Below are 18,897 nucleotides of genomic sequence, written 5' to 3'. Positions count from 1 at the left end.
GTTCCTCTCTGAACCCTCATGCACATGGTCATCACTGCATGCATCAGTGTTTGTTAACTTGATCTTCCAGATGTCTAGCAGAATTTCTGTTGATCTTTATGGGTAGCCCTTCTAGGGCTTCTCTAGCCCATAACTCTAAACTCTTCTGTATGCATCCTGAAAACCAGCTGTAAAAGTCTAGGAACTACAGAATAATATTCATTGCAGCAAGGACTCCATTGCTCTGTTGCTAATTTTCTGTAGTTTCCACGGCCTTCAAAACGGCAGCACCACCAGTTCGGGACTAATGTGCTAAAACACGAGCTGGGAAGGGGGAGGGGAATCACGTCAGACTCAGACAATACCAGTGCGTATTTTTTATTTGAGACCAGCTAAATGTTTGTTATATCAAGATACGACACGCACTGATTTAATAGAAAAAAATAGTCCTCTAAATTACTGTAATATCTATGGCAGTAAGTTCTTCAGTGGAGAATTGGAGTACTGTTCAGAAACCACATGGGCATTTATAGAGAGGGGCATAAGAAGTAGAGGTTCAAATAAGAAAATCCAGGATAAACAGGATCCAAAAGTAAGTATACCTGTAATCCTAGCACCACTGAAGGCTGAGGCAAGAGGGTTGGGAGTTCCAGGCCAGCCTCAGCTATAGGAGAGGCTGACTGAAAAAGAAAAACCAAACAACAACCAAAACAAAGAAAAGAACAATAGTTTGTCTGAAGGCATGGAGTTACATAGTGGTTAAAAGAGGAATTTTAAATTATAGAAAATGGAATTCTGGACTTGGGCTAAATGGTGAAGGCCTTATATATTAAAGTATAAAGGTTTACTATTAGTAATTTTTCAAGAGCTAATGTTCATTTAATGCATGGACATAATGTTACTCTATTTAATATTTAAGAAAATAATTTTAAAAAGTACTTAATGTATATGAGTGTTTTGCCCACATGAATCTGTGTGCCATTGGTGTGCCTGGTACCTACAGAGGCCAGAAGAGGGCATCCCGTTCCCTGGAACGGGAGTGTGATGTATGTGAGCCATCTTATGGTTGCTGGGAATTGAACCCTGGTCTTCTGGAAGATCATCCAGTGCTCTTAACCTCAGAGCCATCTCCCCAGACCCTCTTCTTTTTCTTAATTTTGAACACTTCTTTCCCATTATATATAAATATATATGGACAAAAGTCTAATGACAAATATGCAATAGATATATAATGGGCTAATGGATAATTAGAAACCAGCTGTATGTGGTTTGTGATTTATACTTTACTGACTTAGACAAAAATTGCCATCATCAGGTTGAAAGCAGCTTAAGGGAGATTCTTACTTTGATTATAGGCATTGGCTTTAGTAACAGCTTGCTTCTATAATCACTTTTATTGCCTACAAAGCTTTCTCTGTGTAATGGGTAGGACAGAAACATCAAAAAGACATAAAATGAGAATCTGTATTTATTTTGTGAACACTCTCAGTCTGTACTTCTTTAGTGTGCTATATATTGAACATTATGAAAAATAATCAAAGTTTCTGGTAGTCAAAAATACCAGCTATACAAATTAAAGGATGTTGTCAAGGCTTACAAGTTAAAAAGAAAGTTAAATATGTTTGTATACTTTTACTGCTCTTCAAATTTCATCTTCAAAATGTTCAATAATCACTATAAAAATGTTTAGGAATTAAAATACTGTATCTTATAGAATGGTTCAGTTTCCCATAAGGAAGTGATACAGAACCCACTACAAAAGTATACTAATTTCTTGGAAGACAAATTTTACATACATGCATTTGGTCTTTTAATAAAAATAGTTTTAAATTCATCAAAATAATTGGATATATCTTATCATTTTTATCATAACAATAATAGCAAGCAATAGGTACCTACCATTGTGCTTGGCAATTTTAGCTCTTCCAAATTGCTTTATAATATTGGCAGCAAACTACCTTAGGCAAGAGCTTTCATGCCGCTAAGCTGCAGAATCAAGATTTGAACTTACGTCTGCCTGGTTTTGAAATCCATACTGTAAGTTTTTATGTTTATACTATGCCATTAATATTTGTTAAGACATCTCGGCAGTTTAATTTTTGATTTGCAGTTGCTTTGAAAATATTTCCCCTCGTACATTACCAGTGTATTTATTTTAAGTGCTTTTGAATATCTGTGCTTCTAAAATAATTTTAAGGTAATATGCTAGGAAATAATTTATAATGACTTAAATGTGGCATTAGGTTTATAATCTAATTTGTGGCAAAGTAGGAAATGAAATTTGAGCCAGTGAGTCAGCCTTGCTGGTAGAGGTACTTTATGCTGCCAAGCCTAAAGACCTGAATTTGAACCCCAAGACTAACAGTTGAAAGAGAGAAGCAACTCACACAGATTGTTATACACAAACATCAGAATAAGGAAATGCAGTATTTTTAAAAAGAGTATCAATGAGCTGGGCAGTGGTAGTACACAGCCGGGGCTACACAGTGAAACCCTGTCTCGAAAAAACAAGCAAACAAACAGAGAATATAGTTGTATTATAAATGGAAAGGTTGGGGGCCTGGGAATATGGCTCAGTAACAGAGTGCTTACCTAGCATGCACAAGGTTCTGGATTCAATTCTCAGTATAATTCACATACTCAGAAAGAAAGACCATTTTGTACAGTCATCACCAAACCACAGAATTGTAGTAGGATTAGGTAAAGGAAGTTAATCTGCTTCTTCTAAAATACCTAGACATCATTAGAAAGCAACATGGTGTATACAAATGGTGACTGACCAGGGTCTTAGTAGCAGATGGTGTCAATTCACAGTATTTTGTATTTGTTTTCTAATGTGAATGTGTAATTAAAAAAAAAAAAAACTTTAAGTATGTCTGTTAGGTACAACATTTTACCAGTCATTTAGAATTTACCCAGGTTGTTATTTTTTGAATTCATTCAATTTTTTTTTTGGATTATATTTGTTTCTGTTTTCTGTCTTCCCCCTATCCACTCACTTGAGAATTGTCTGCGTCTTAATCTTTTAAGGATGTTGGCTGGAAAACAATTAGCTGTGTAAGACTTGATTACCATACTGTTTCATGTTTTCCATTTCCCTTTGTGCAGATTTCTATGGGAAGCCACTGCCTCCCCTGGCTGTGCGGCAGAGACCTAATGGTGATGCTCCGGACATGATCTCATAACCAAGACAGACGGGTTGGTCTTTTTAATAGCAGACCTTTCCCGAAGCAGGAAAGCCCTAACACTGATGACTGGGGCAAGACAACTATAATATCAGGGAGGAAAGAATACCCAAGAACTTGACCTGAACATTCACTTCTCCACATTCTGTGGGTAAAGCAGAAAGGAAACAAAATGACCAGTAGCTGACAAGAGCGTTTGGCCAAGTTAGCAAGATGTAGTGTTGATTCTTTGGTTTACACGTGCCTACTCTTGGACATTCTCCCGAAGGAAAACCTCCTCAGAAATGGAGCCAGTGGACTCTACGTACCTGATTTTTTTAATAGTCTGTATTTCTATGCATTAAACATGTTTTATAAAGTACACGTACATGAAAAGGGTATTCCTGGGCATTTATAACCTAAATTTTAACTATTTTTATATTTTTTCTAAAGCTTTTGTTTGAGTTTGCTATTGTATTGATTGTGCACTTTTCTACACATGCTTGCTTCAATCTGTCTGGATGGAACATTGTTACTTGACAGACATGAAGTGTACAAGCAGGATGTGTTTAAATGACTTGAGGTATGTTTTGTGATAACATTGTTTTTAAAATGTACACCCTTTTTTGACGTAATTTTAAAATAGTTGCTATTTTTTTTAAAGTAGTTGCTATTTTAAAAAGCAAGTTCTCAGATCTTTATTCTATCCAGTTACATGATTTGAAAGTTGTACCTGAGGAGAGAATTCAGTTCCCTTGTCACTGATTGCTTTCATTGGTGATGCTCTCCATAAATGTTAAGGTATGTGAAATACTTTTTAAAAAACATCCTAAGGTTGTTTAAATTAGTAAGAATGTGTCCTGTGAGACATTACTCAAAGCCCTAAAAGACCCAACTCAAGGACCGGACACTTTGAGAGCTCAGGTGCCCGCTGTCATGCCTTCTATCTGTAGGCGCTCCATTGGCTATTCGGGTTGTTTCATTCTCCATGCTGGGAACTTAAAGGTAAGAAGACTGCGAGGGCTCCTGTAGGTCTGGAGAGTTCAGTTTTACAGTAAAACACAGCCATTCGAATGAAAATGTTGCCTCAAATCCTTTTATAAAGAGCTGATTACAACATGACATCTTAATTTAAAATGAAAGCACTGGTTTTGCTCATGAGTGCCATCTATGAGGCTCTTTGTTCATCTGTCCCTTACCAAAGCTTCTAGAGATATATTTAGTAATGGATTCATATTGTAATAGCCAACTGAAAGCATGCCTTTAAGTCAAAGTGAAGATAAAAAGGAAAAATTCTCCTATCACCTTGTTAAGACTGGTACCTTATACTGACAATAGACATACTAGTTTCTGAATGTAAGTCCATCTAAGGTGGGTTGAAATGATTGTCTTTTAAATGTTTATAATGCATTGTTCCCATTTTAGCTCACCGGACCTGAATCAGTTAGGTCACATTATTCTAGTCAGCATTGGTAGAGTTTCTATGAGTTTGTGCATGGTACCTACCTTGCACACTGAGGAAGAAGCATTTTAATTTCTATGCAAAACCCATATGCAGAATTGGTAGGTGGCTCAGATATGAGGAGACTCACAAGAACACAGGATGCAAATTCTGAACTGGAGTTTAGAGGAAAATGTGCTCATCTTTCTGGTTCACTTTGTAATATTTAAATTCCCTTTTAAAACTAAACTCACACTTTTGCTATCTCTTAACATTCATCTGGTTTGAGAATAAAGATTTTTTAAAAAAAATTCTTGCTTCCTACCAGTGTTTACTGTAGAGAACAGTAATTACCGACTATTTCATAAAAACAATTTTGAAATTGAATGTAACATAAACTGGAATCGATGTTTTCTATAATACTATATGTTTTCTTAAAGCCATGTAAAAACCTTTTAAAAGATGTTTTCTAAATCCTATCAGATTTTAACACTTCGATGCTTATTTTGTTATATTATACATTTTCATTCTTACTCATCATGACTTATAATTTATCACAATAAAAAAATAATTTACACCAGTATACCATTTTTCTCTTCCTTTTCTGGTTTTACATCATTATCTTTAGCTAATTAATATTTTTTGCATTATTACTGTGGAAAGAGTTAGTGGATTAGTTTTTCTTTTTTTTTAATATGAAAACTACTTAAAGATGTGAGAAACAACATGGTGATTTGTGTGTGTGTGTGTGTGTGTGTGTGTGTGTGTGCGCGCGCGCGCTACTGCCCCCAGTGTTTTGTTAACCCTACTGCCCAAAAGATATATTTTAACTTATTTACAAGAAAATTCCAGCCGGGCAGCGGTGGTGCACACCTTTAATCCTAGCACTTGGGAGGCAGAGCCAGGCAGATCTCTGTGGGTTTGAGGCTGGCCTGGTCTATAGAGTGAGATCCAGGACAGGTACCAAAACTACACAGAGAAACCCTGTCTCGAAAAACCACACAAAAAAGAAAATTCCATGTGCTCTTACTGGACAGTCCATATGTATGCACTACATAGAAGACATTGTATGTAATGAATGTGGGGTGTGGAACTGTACAGAGTGCCAGCTGAAATTTCAAGAGATCATCTTTAGATATTTTCCTCAATTTTCAACTGTTTGAGGGAAGCAAACTTATAATTTTTATTATTTTAAGTGCTGTTCTCTTTTTTGAACTTTAAGAGGTTTTTTTGTTCTGTTTTGGTTTGGTTTGGTTTTGGCTTTTTTCAAGACTGGATTTCTCTATGTAGTCCTGGCTGTCCTGGAACTCATTCATGCTGTAGACCAGGCTGGTTTCAAACTCCCAGAGCTCCACCGCCTGAGTGCTGGGATTCAAGGCGTGTGCTACCCCCACCTGGCTGACCTTTTTTTTTATTTCTCTGGGTGTTTTTCCTGCATAATGTATGTGTGCATGTGTGACTGGTACACAGAGGCCAGAAGAAGGTGTTGAATCCCTTGGAACTGGAGTTATAGATAGTGATGAGCTGCCATGTGAGCACTGGGCTGCAAATCCAGGAACTCTAGATGAGCAACCAGTGCTCTTAATTGCCAAGCTGCTGCTGCTGCTGCCTCTCCAGCCCCATGCCATGTTTTCTTCAAGCTGAAAATTAAACACTATTTTAGTTAATGTTTAGAATTTACTAAAACTCTTAATGGTCTAGGAAAGTTCACCTATAGAATGATAGACCCCAGACCCAGGATACTACCTTCTCGAGGGGGCGCCCCAAGAACCCAGACTCCAGTCCAGTTGATACAACAGCACGAGGTTTTTATTGAAGCGACTGTACAGACGGGCAAACTCTGCTCCTAAGAGCAAGAGCCGAATCTTACTGCAGGCTTTTAAAGGAAAAACCCACAAAAGCCATAAGATTACAATTCCCATACAATTTCATTTCACAAGATCATGGTCTGATCACAGAGTGGGTACAGTCACGTCCACATGTACATTCTTCCTGAAACCTCAAGGGGGGGGGGAGGGGTATCAGGGCAGGAGTGGAGTTTACACAAAGGTCACAGTGATCCTTCCTGGAACACTTGCAACTACCCCAGTCACAGTTGAGCACATCTCTTAACAGAAATCTTTTTACATTGTTACATTGTTACAAGTTAAACAATGGCTGAGTCAGGTGGCCCTTGGAACTAGTTTTCTTTTTAGCTCCTTATTTCCTGGGGCATGGGGGTGTAAGCCTGAAGGGTTAGGGTCTTTCAAGAAAACACCATTAGACATTTTATTTTATAAAATGTTCTCTAGCTGGAAATATTTTGGGATCTGGAGAGATGACTAACAGGGTAAAAGCATGTGCTGTTTTTGCATAACACCTGTGTTCCATTCTCAATATCCACATCAGGCTGCTCATACATGGCTGTAACTCCAGTTCCAGTAGCTCTGAAGCCCTCTTTGCTTATGAGGGCCTTTGTGCTGTCAATGCACACCACACCACACCCCGTAACTAAATCTCTTCTGAAGTTATTTGATGGTCAGTGTGTTATGCCATCATTCCCAGAGTATTCACTTTCTCCCACCCTAAGTGAAGAAATCCATGCTTCTGGCTAAAAGTTTTCAAAAGTTGAAACTGCTTATATAAATACAGCTGTAGCTTATTGGTCTTATTACCCCTGGCTTTTAATACCTGCTTTTGTCTGAATAGAGGATACTTTATAAGTGACGTTCTGCTGATGCTCATTTATTGAGAAATATGTGTCATCTGACCCAGAGAATCAATTCAGATAACGCAGGTCTTAAAATATGGCAGAGGTAATGAAAATGGTGATGATCTTTTTGTCTTGTAGAAACAGAAGTGAGGATACTTATTCCTTTCCGGAAACAAGAAACCAAACAAGAAAAGTAGGAAAGGAGAAATGAATTTCCTTTCATTAGTGGTTCAAATTTATAACCACAGGGTAAATAGGATGTAAGTCTTTAGTTGTAAGTTCCATTTATGTACTGATGAGGAAACAGTGTACAACATGGTGAATTAATCAGTAGTCCGCAAATTTTTATTACATGTTTTATCAAAGAACATTTGTATATTCTTCTATACCTGTTGTTACTATTTGGTTAGGGTTAGCATAGCTGGGTAATGCCATTTTAGTGGATTCAATAATTGTTTTCTTCCAGTTCTGAAGGCTGGAAGGGTAAGCCAAAGTGCCAGCAAGATTGGCTTTTCCAAAGGCTTCTTCCCTTCTTCCCTTAGTGCCAGGTTCTCTCCTCTTGTTTTCCCTAGTGTGTCTCAGTGTATCCATTTCAAAAACTGTCACTTAGACTGGAGTAAGACTCATCTTCACCATGCCATTTTAACCTGATTCGCCCCCTTTTAAAAGCAATCCCAACCTAAGATACTGAGGACTAAAACTACAGTGTGAGCCAGGGGATGTGGTGCATGCCTTTAATCCCAGCACTCAGGGAGGCAGAGGCAGGTGGATCTCTGTGAGTTTGAAGCCAGTATGGTCTATGGTGTGAGTTCCAGGACAGCCAGGGTTACACAGAGAGACCCTGTCTTCAAAAACCAAACCAAACAAAATAAAAAAAGAAACTTCAACATGAAAATATTAAAACAACAAATTTAATCCCTCATACATTTATACATACATACTTACCTGGACAACATACATTTTATATCCCCCTACAAAAAGAACTTTAACCAAAAAATAAAAAAATAAAAATAAAAACCCTAAAATGGAATCAAAATAGAGGTCATATTTACTTGCTCCTGCAGTGGATTGTGTGCTTGGGTTTCTTTTTTTTTTTTTTTTTTTTTTTAATTTGGTTTTTCTTTTTTTTTTTTTTTTTACTTATTTTTTTTAAATTTGATTTTATTTTATAATACCATTCAGTTCTACATAACAGCCACAGATTCCCTTGTTCTCCCCCTTCCTACCCCCCTCCCCTTCCCCTCAGCCCAGGTGCTTGGGTTTCTACACAATACCTGAATCCCTAAAGTAATAGGAGTCTCATCTGCTGAAAGTCCATGACTGTGGACTGTGTTCGCTAGCCTTAATTGCAGGTACATCTCTCACAATGCCTGACTGCTTTTACTACCCAGTGGACCTTCACCTTTTTGGCAACATAAACAAGAAGAGTTTGACATATGATTTTTGGTTTTTCGAGACAGGGTTTCTCTGTGTAACTTTACGCCTTTCCTGGAACTCACTCTGTAGCTCAGGTTGGCCTCGAACTCACAGAGATCCACCTGCCTCTGCCTCCCAAGTGCTGGGATTAAAGGTGTGTACCACTACCGCCCGGCAACATATGATTTATAAATATGAAAATTCACAAAATTGTTAGAAAAAGACTATGAAGTATAGCCAAAAGCACTCCTCAATATAAAACAATTTAATGATAAAAATGCTTAGATTAAAAAATCTTGCCTTAGAGATGTTACTAATCTTTTAACTTACTAAATCTTTGAAACTATTATTGAGAGAGAAAAAAAATGAATGGGGCAGGGATGCAGTTCATGGTAGCATTAACAAAGCTATATAGGTTTAGTCCCCAGCAACCACATAAAGTAGGCACAAAAGCATGCCACACATAGCCTCAGAAGCTTCGAGGTGGAAGCATGGGGGTCAATTCAGGTCATCCCTCACTACATAGTGACTTCAAGGTCAGTCTGAGCTACATGAGACACTACCTCAAAACAATATTAACAAAGAAACACTGAAGTAAATGCTGTGGATATCGCTCTATATAAATAAAACATTGATGGCCAGTGACCAGACAGGAAGTATAGGCAGGGCAAGGAGAGAGGAGAATTGGGGAAACAGGAAGAAAGAGAGAGACACTGCAGCCACTGCCAGGACAAGCAGCATGTAAAGATGCCGGTAAGCCACCAGCCACTTGGCAAGGTATAGATTTATAGAAATGGGTTAATTTAAGATATAAGAACAGTTAGCAAGAAGCCTGCCACGGCCATACAGTTTATAAGTAATATGTGTCTGAGTGATTATTTTATACGTGGATTGTGGGACTGCGGGGCTTGGTGGAACCTGTAGAGAAGCCCTCCAGCAACAAGTAAATCCTCAAATGTCGGTTCTGTTTATCTCATGTCTGTTAGTTCAAAACAAGTCGACGAATAGATCTGATATTTCCAAGTTTAACATCCTAATAGGAGTCTACCTCCTATTTCCTAGGTCTACTTTGCAAACATAAAGCTAGTCTATTAATTCAGTAGTTGAGCCATTTTATAATGAACACAGAAAATACACGAAATCTTTCTGCATATAACAGTTGAAAGGTAGATGAATTACTTGTCCCCCAAATACACAACTGGTGGTATTCATTTAATTATTTGCATACCAAATATTGTATTTTATTTTGCACTGAATCAAAATTAACGACTTTTTAGATTTCTGAGAAAGTTACCTAAATAAATATGCCAAGCTTTCCATCACATTACCTATTCCATATACCTATACTGACATTTTGACAGTCCAGTGCTATCTCAAAGTGGTGATGCCTAGTTACTGTAAGAGACCAAATCATCTCTGAGAAATTGCAGGTTTGTTACAGAACAAGGGAAAAAATGCTAACGAATGGTTATTCCTAACATAATTAACATTGCTGCTGGTTGAACTGTGCTGGGAGCTTTGTGGGTCCTTCCTGATCTTTGGGAATATGGTCTCAGTGCTTGGTAATAACAAGCCATTATTCAACTATCAATGATATATAATAGTCACATCAAGTCCAGCCACCTACCCTCAACAAGCCTATTTGAAAAACATGAAAGTGGGAAGCAGAAAAGGACCACATTGGGAAAAGGAACACAGATATAGTGAACACCCCCCCCCCATGTCTGTCTTTGGGGTCCTAACGAAAGACCCATGGTCCCTGGGACTAGCGGGTTATCATTATCTGGGTTTCAACCTCGTCCTGTTAGAAGATGGTCTGGCCCGTTAGAACTGTGGTAAACATCTCTCCACCAGACCAGCTCCCCCTCTTGCTGGCCTCCTTTCCTTCTCTCGGGATATTCCTGGCGAAATCCCCATCTCTTTGGGGGTGCATTGTTTCCGCAGGCTGAGACCCCGAGACACAAACGTCTCTAGGGGACCTTCAGGCGGGCCAGGGGGGCTACAGAACGTACTGACAACGGCCAGCGGTGGGCGTCTGCTCCGCAGTCTCTGCCCGTTACTCAACTATTATTTCAATGCAACACTTAACACTTCCCATTCTACGCATACATTATCTCGGGCCACCCCCAAGGAAAAGCACCATTAATCCTTTCACCGCTTTTCTCGACGTGGAAAATTAGTATGCCTCTGCTCATGAAACCCCGACAGCCTAAGAGTGACGACGATCACAGACGCCAAGGGTGACTTTGTAAACAGTCACCCAGACGCGAACCTCTGCCCTGCGCAAAACCCACCGCGGTTCCGAGCAGGGATCCGCTTCCCGCCCCCGCGTCTCGCGGGACCCGTGCCTCCGCCGAGATTTGGGGCCCCGGAAAGTACAATCGCGCGAGAACGGAAGCAGGAAGTGCGAGGCAATCCGTGACCTCCTAGCGGCCCCCGGAAGTGTGGCGTCTCGCTGTGATCTCCGGCGAACTCGTGCAAAGAACCGTAGTGGGCGAGCTCGGGCGGGGACCATGCTGACTCGGGTGAGGCCCTCGGCGGTCCAGCGCTTGGGACTGAAGCGGCGGAGAGACAGGGCGGACTGGGACGGGAGCCACTCTGCACAGAGCCCGGGAGCCGTGCTGAAAGCCGCCCTTGGGCTGGTTCTGCCCATCCGCATGCACTGCAGGCCGAGCCCCGGGGTCGGCGCTGAGATGCCGGGGCCAGTAATTCTGCCAACTTTCCCGGCCCTCGGTGCATGCACTTGGGTGAATACGTGAAACAATTGCAGGGGGTCCCAGGAAGTTAGGGCGACGATTATTTCCGTAAATAAACTTTAGTGTGGAATAATTTTACATTTACATAATATACACCCAGCCGTGGTGATAAATCTTTGCTGTGTTACTTAAAAAACAAACAAAAAACCCTTATGCATTCTAAAATTTTCTTAACATAAATACATCTTTAACCTGGGCCTTACATTTGGGTAATTACTACTTTGAGAAACGCCATTTACATAAATAGGTAGAATATCAATGATAGAAATCTGTCACAAGTAAGGTGTTGCTCTCAAGGCAAGAACTGCTATTTTAAACAGTTCTTTAAAAGCAGGAAGCCTCACTCCTAGCCGAGGCGTTATTGGCAGTAGCTGGCAGTTGCTGCAGGAAACTTAGTTTTCTGCGTGTGATCCCACACACATGTACATAACGATATCCTCTAAAAGGACAGGAAGTTGGGAGGGAAGCTTACCAGGGGAGTCTGGGAGGAGTTGGAGAAGTGTGGGGGGCGTGGTTACTATCCAAATACATTGTATACGTGTATGAAATGCTTAACGAATAAATACAGATGTAAAGAAAAAAATTAAGGTCATGTTAATGTCAGATCTCAATAAATGTGTGATATCACAATGTGTCGTTAGCAACTCTCTTTTATCGTCATAGCTGAAAGCAAAATCAGAGGGGACGCTTGCAAAACAGATTTGCAGAGTGGTGTTGGATCAGTTTGACCAACAGTATTCCAAAGAGCTTGGGGATTCCTGGAATACAGTAAGGTTAGTATGATTCATCTCTTGATATTTTATGAGGGAACAGTGGAAGTGTGTGCCATACCTCTTTTATGAGAGTGGCCCCATGAAGATAAAAGTTTAGTACACATTTTGGGAGGGAAGGTACAGTCAGAGTAAAGGTGAAGGAATTACCCAGCTGCCCTCTCCTGCCTGAACTGTGGACAAAATGAGGCGTAAATTTTTTTTTTTTAAATGAAGAAAGAAAACACAGCCATAATAAAAATGAATACCCTCCTCCCAAGCAATGGCTTTTATCTGTAAAAATGGAAATGCACTGCATTTTAAAACTATGTCTGTAACAAAAATTCTAACTCTGAAGACATTTAACTTTCCGAAATTCAGAAAATAACAAATCCTTAAAGTCAGTGCTCCTTTATCTTAGCTAAAGTCATACTTTATTTGGCAATCCTAGGCACAGTTATGTCTGTATTTGGAACAATGTATTTTAAAGAAATAAGCATATAATGAAGAAAAGTGGCCAGTGGGCCTGTGATGCTGTGGTTCAGTTGGTGGGGAAGGAAGGCACGTGACATCAAGGCTGGCATCCAGAGCAGGGACTACATTACAAGTTGTCCTCTGACCTCCATGCTCAGTCCTACTCCATGTCCCTGAAATAAATTCATTCATTATTTTTTTAAGAAACAGACGATTTGTGGGTTTGTGAGTTTGTGCTCTTGATCAGAATGGTAGTGAGTGGAGTTTTGTATGGAGTTCCTGATGTGTGTATGTGGTAACCCCCGGAATACAAAGAACAGCATAGTCCTCTGTCCAGTTTACATACAGTCTGTTCATGGGAGAGCCGTGGTAAACATTCTAGAAACATGAGCAAGAATGGTGTCTTTTATTTATTGAAGTGTGTGGGTGCCAGTAAAAGCCACTGGTGACTTTGGAATTAACTTGGTAAAAGGAATCAGACAATAAGGACTGAATGGAGATTGCCCAATCTGGAACCAGACAATAAGGACTGAATGGAGTTTGCCCAATCTGTTTTGCGGAGCAAAGAAAAAGTGGTATGACTGTAGATAGTCTGAAACTTAGCTCAGACAATAATTTCTCAAATTATTATTTTATGTCATCTCATCTTAGACTAAGTATTTCTCCTTTTCACAGAAGAGCTTTAAGCATATCTTGAGACAAAGATTAAGTCTTATTAATAAAGATAATAAAATATGAAGTGGGTCAAAGATGATTTTAGGATGCTAAGATATTTAGGACACTTATAATATGGAAATGCAGCAGTTATTTTAAGAATGCTACATTTTATAATGAGTCTTTCAGAAAATGAATAGTGAAGTATATAATGAATTCATGAGGTTTTTAGTATGTAAAGGTATTCATACAGACTAATAACTAAAGAGCCACACATCTTGCATGAATATTCGATGCAAGCAGTGCCTACTTAAGTACTCCTGAGAACGAACTTGAGCTTTCTTTTCAGTGTTTCTTCTGAGGCTGTAGCGTGGCGTTAAAGTAACTTGCCGAAATTCATTCAGCTGGTTAGTAAGTAGAGGTGGGACTCTTGCCCAGTCTGTCTAAGGGCAGATCTCCCGCTACTGACAGTACTGGCTCATACCTGGGATAGAATCAGCATTCTTGGATGATTTAAAACAAAAGATTGTGAGAAGTATTTTGTCTAGAGCCTTTTTAATAACCTGGCTATTCATAGCCTGTAATGAGTTGATTTTCTACTTCATATCTCCAGAAAGGCTTATAAATGACTATTTGACCCTGAACAAAACGAGCAGTGAACCTCAAAGCCATTTAATTAGCTGGGCCTTCTGTTCCATCTCCCCTTTTGCTAGGATTTCATGGTAACTTAAATTTTGCATAAACATCTACTAAATTTGCCATCGGCAAACTGAAAGCTTTCTTAGAAAGACTGATCATGGAAGACAGCATAGGAAAACAACAGAAGTACATGTTTGTAAGTATTTTTACTTCCGGCCTTGTCCTCCTCTTCCCTCTCATCTAGAAAGGGATTCCAGTTTCTCAAATTTCTATAGCAGTGGGGAAGACTTTTCGTTTCAGGGTTTCCATAATTCAGCTTTTGCTATACTTGCTTCCGGCTTGTTCCTTCCAGGAAGTCCATTCCTAGCAGAACGTGAACCTTTCCTTCATGGGATGTCTTTTTACACTGTGCCGTTCTTTTTCAGCTTTAGTGCGGTACTTGTGTTCTCTAGCAATCACCCTTAGTTCCCCTGCTCAGCATACTCACGTACGTGCTGTTGTTCTCTTCTAGACCTACGTTGCTTTCCGGATTGACTTACGTTCCCTCCTCTGGAGGCCTTACTTTCGCTCCTGTCTCCTTACTCCATTAGACCTTTATATCTTTGTAAGAAAAGAAAGCTTCCTGGGAAGTGAGCCTGGAGTTTTTCCTCAGCTCCTGAGAGGTGATCTCTAAGTCCTTGAAATGTACTGATTCTGCCCTGATAGTAGAGGGAGCTTTACCTGGGGGCTTGTGCCACACCTGCTAGTCTGACTGTATGATGGAAGAGGAAGTTACAGACCACAGATAAGTTAACAACATCCAGGGGGGTTGGTGACTAAAATTGACTATAAGGACTGTCAGTTAAGTCTCCATACAGAATCTCCAAGACAGGCTGGGTACCTAGGTTTTTATGAGCATCCTTGGTTGGCAGTACTACCCCACATTGCTGTCAGAAAAAGCTAGACTTGTCTGGGGTTCTACTGGAGCCAACAAACCCCCGGGAGTTGTCTCTTCCCTGACATTTGAGTGTGAGTGCTTTTGCTGTGGTGCACAGTGCCCGTGACTGCAAGTGCAACAGTTTTCATTGTGTCCTATGAATTTTGGAATGTGGGAGTGACCTCTGAGATCCCTCAAGTTGTGGTTGCTGTGGAAACTGCATAGCTTGGGCAACTCTGTATTACCTCAGATCAACCCCTCCCCCTAGCAAAAGGGAAAATGGCTGCCCAGGGCTGTTGCTTCACCCTTTTATTTGGATGCCCTTTAAATTCTGTCACTGCTGTTTATTTAGCCTCTCTATTCCATTGTGTCACCCTGTCCACAGACCCACTTTATGGCTTCGCTATGGGCAGTGTTACATTTGAACCAAAAATAATAAGAGTTAATGTTAACATTCTGATCCCGCCCCTCGGCGCCACCTTATGCCCTGAATACGCCCATTTTTACGGGAAAACTCTGCTTATTTTCCTCTCTTCCGCTTTCCTCCCACAAGGTGCGGACCCCCCCCACCCCATCCCACCCCGTCCCTCTCTGTCTCGTTTTCTGTCTTTCTGCCTCTTCATTTCTCTCCCTATTATAATAAACCATTTCCACGTGGATGCAGTGTCTAGGTTGTGTATCTCCACCCTCATGGACATGGACCGGGCTCCCTGGCCTTGCCAGCCTTCAGCTTCTGGGGTTCCTGCTGTGTATAATTCCTACCATTAAAGAGGCTGTTTTGTGCCTCTGGTCTCAATGTGCTGCCTCCTCTGCCAGGTATACCCTTCCTTCTAGTCATTACGAGTGTGGGTTCAAAGCTCTCAGCATCTTGTAGCATATAACTTAGATGAGTTATTGAAAATCTCTGCCACACTGACCTGATCTGTGAGACAAGCAAAATAATGTCTATTCCAGAGTTATATCAGAAAAGCAAATACATTCTCATAAATATATACACCATTGGTTCTCAACTGTCCTAATACAATGACTCCTTCATACAGTTCCTCATGTGGTGACCCCAACTGTAAAGTTTTTGGTTTTTTTTTTTTTTTTTTCTCGAGACAGGGTTTCTCTGTGTAGCTTTGCACCTTTCCTGGAACTCACTCTGTAGACCAGGCTGGCCTTGAACTCACAGAGATCCGCCTGCCTCTGCCTCCCGAGTGCTGGGATTAAAGGCATGTGCCACCACCACCCGGCTGTAAAGTTGTTTTTCTTGCTACTTCCTAACTGTAATTTTGCTACTGTTATGAATCATGATGTTAATATCTGTGTTTTCCGATGGTATTCTTAGGCAACCCCTGAGAAACATTGCCAGGAAAAGGTGAGAAGCCTTTAGCCCCGTGTTACAATCTTTGAAGAATAAAGATTAAATGCCTTGGAAAAAAAGTGTTTCCAGGAGTCATGTTTCTGAGACCAACCCTCAAAGTGATCTAGGGAGCACCCTCTAGTGGACAGTGAGGACATTAGCACTAGGACTTGCTGTATTTTTCAACACTTGAAATTTGTAATAGCCATTGTGCTTAGCTTTATTTTATTACCGTAGAAGGTTGGATAGGGAACAGAATAACAGGAGAAAAAGGTTGTCACAGAAAAGCTAAATGAAGATTGTATTACCAAATAGGTGATTTTTCAACATTTTCGTTTTTTAAGTGCTTGACTTTAGTTAAAATAGTAATTATAGGGCTCAAAGAATATCTCAGTGGTAGAGTGCATTGTCAGCATCCATGAGACATAGGTTTCATCACAGACCAAAAATAAAGAGCAATTGGAAAAAAAAAAAAAGCTCTGTAAATGAATCTGCTTCTTTGACTTGTCCAGAAGCTTCAGTCCCCAGCAGTAGAATTGAGTTCTTACCCAGTACACACCGGCTGGAGGAAAGTAGCCAAGCAGACAGCATGACTGTTGCTGGTGTGACTTCATTGACTTTCTCAAACATCAGTCGCTCCTGTGTACAAGTTTAGTTTTAGTTACTCTCTTTTAAAGTCACTTTACATAAGATTTAAACATAAAATTTTTTATACTGGAAATAGATAATAGCCTATAGCCAAAGCAGAGTGTTTATTTAGAGAATGAATGAATAAATCTTAGCAAGAAGACAATAATGAGCTGGCCTGTTGTAGTATGAGTAGGAAACATGAGTTACAAAGACTGTCATAGGCATAGACAGTCACAGCAAGTTTCAACAGTCTCTGAGTCCTTTCAGAAGAGTGCCCTCCCATCTGCCTAAGCCAGTACGGACTCTCCTTCCTCAGCTTGCCATTCTTGGTCCTCCTATAACCAGAAAAAAACAAAAACCGCAACAAAACAGAGCCCACATTTATACCATACACACTTACAAAGAAAGCTGTACTTTATCCTGACTTCCATACAGCATTTCTTTTTTAAATTATGTTTTAGAGTTACTTTGTTTTATGTGTATGAGTATTTTGCTTGCATGTGTGTATAGATGTACCATGTGCGTGCTTAGTGCTTGAGGTCAGAAGAGGGCATCAGATCCCTGGAACTGCAGTTACAGGTGGTTGTTAGCCACCATATGGATGTGAAGAACCAAACCTGGATCTTCTATAAAAAATGCTTAATCTCTGAGCCATTTATCCAGCCTCTCTAAAGCATTTCCCCAGGGCATCAAAATCCACATAGGCTCAAGACGTGGGATGTCAACAGCAGGCCGAGGAAGGAAATGGAAAATGGTTTGATGGCCGAGATGTTTCCAGGGCTTGATGTCAACAAAACTGAGAACATGCAATTGACAGCTCATTAAAATAGCTTTGGTGATGGATCCATAACAGTTTTGGAGACATAACTCAGAAGCATTCAAGGTGTGAAACTTGGCAAGTGTATTTAGTTTTACAAAACATTGAATTTTAACTGACTTAAGTGGGAATTTTCTCCGCTTTTTCCAAAATAGCTATAAAATTGATCTTGAACCATGGATCGTTCTAGCAAAAAGTAATAATCATCTATGGATATGTGGAAACAAAACATTTGTTGTTGTTGTTTTTGCTCTCTTGAGGTGCCCGCCACCCAGCTCCCAAATAAATCACACATGGAGGCTTACTGTTAATTTTAAATGCCCAGCCTCAGTTTGGCTTGTTTCTAGCCAGCTTTCCTTAACTTAATTATCCCATCTATCTTTGGCCTCAGGGCTTTTATCTGTCTATTTTCCTGTATAACTCTCTTTGTTTCTTACTCTATGACTTGCTGTGTAGCTGGGTGGCTGGACCCTGGTCTTCCTCCTTCTCTGGCTGCTTCTTTCTCTCCGCCCAGATTTCTCCTTTTAAATATTCTTTATACCTGCTTGCCCCACCTGTCTTCTTTCCTGCCTTGCTATTGGCCATTCAGTTCTTTATTAGACCATGAGGTATTTTAGTAAGGCACAGTAACAGCTTCACAGAGTTAAACAAGTGCAACATAAACAAAAGTAACACAGCTTAAAGTAACATTCCCCAACACTTACTTCATTAAGATACTGCTTTCCTATCAAATTTTACTTATCTTTAATGAATATCAAATTTTAAGTCAATTTGCACTGATTATTGATAATAAAATCTAGAAATTACCATTTATAGATTGAAGAGCACAGGGAAAGCAAGCACAGTACATGTGAAGCGTGTATGTGAGTGGGCATACCACAGAAGTGTGAATAAAATGGTGAATAAAAATGGATTACAAGCTGGGAGTGGTGGCGCACGCCTTTAATCCCAGCACTTGGGAGGCAGAGCCAGGTGGATCTCTGTGTGTTCAAGACCAGCCTGGGCTACAGAGGGAGTTCTAGGAAAGGCACAAAGCTACACAGAGAAACCCTGTCTTGAAAAACAAAAAACAAAAAACAAGCTGGGAGCGGTGGTGCACACTTTTAATCCCAGCACTCGGGAGGCAGAGGCAGGTAGATCTCTGAGTTTGTGAGTTTGAGGCCAGCCTGGTCTACATAATGAGTTCCAGGACAGCCAGGCCAGGGCTACGTAGAAAAACCCTGTC

The 18,897-nt window shown here is 40.2% G+C and overlaps 2 protein-coding genes across 4 annotated transcripts in view; both read left to right on the top strand.

The window, feature by feature from the left end:
* The window catches only part of Arl13b (ARF like GTPase 13B), a 60,242-nt gene extending 56,436 nt beyond the window's left edge, over window positions 1-3,806 (top strand). For all 3 annotated transcript variants that reach the window (XM_076549084.1, XM_006981614.4, XM_076549085.1), the window contains one exon: window positions 3,088-3,806. In XM_076549084.1, the coding sequence (XP_076405199.1) occupies window positions 3,088-3,164 (77 nt within the window). In that variant the 3' untranslated portion in view covers window positions 3,165-3,806. The remainder of the gene's footprint in view (window positions 1-3,087) is intronic.
* Window positions 3,807-10,715: 6,909 nt separating this feature from the next.
* Nsun3 (NOP2/Sun RNA methyltransferase 3) overlaps window positions 10,716-18,897 on the top strand; it is a 47,589-nt gene continuing 39,407 nt past the window's right edge. The window contains exons 1-2 of the mRNA XM_006981612.4: window positions 10,716-11,217; window positions 12,112-12,221. Coding sequence (XP_006981674.1) covers window positions 11,206-11,217; window positions 12,112-12,221 — 122 coding nt within the window. The 5' untranslated portion in view covers window positions 10,716-11,205. The remainder of the gene's footprint in view (window positions 11,218-12,111; window positions 12,222-18,897) is intronic.

The sequence above is a fragment of the Peromyscus maniculatus genome, chromosome 12 (assembly GCF_049852395.1).
Source record: "Peromyscus maniculatus bairdii isolate BWxNUB_F1_BW_parent chromosome 12, HU_Pman_BW_mat_3.1, whole genome shotgun sequence".
NCBI classification, from domain to species: Eukaryota; Metazoa; Chordata; class Mammalia; order Rodentia; family Cricetidae; genus Peromyscus; species Peromyscus maniculatus.
This window is presented reverse-complemented; position numbering and strand designations above follow the sequence as displayed.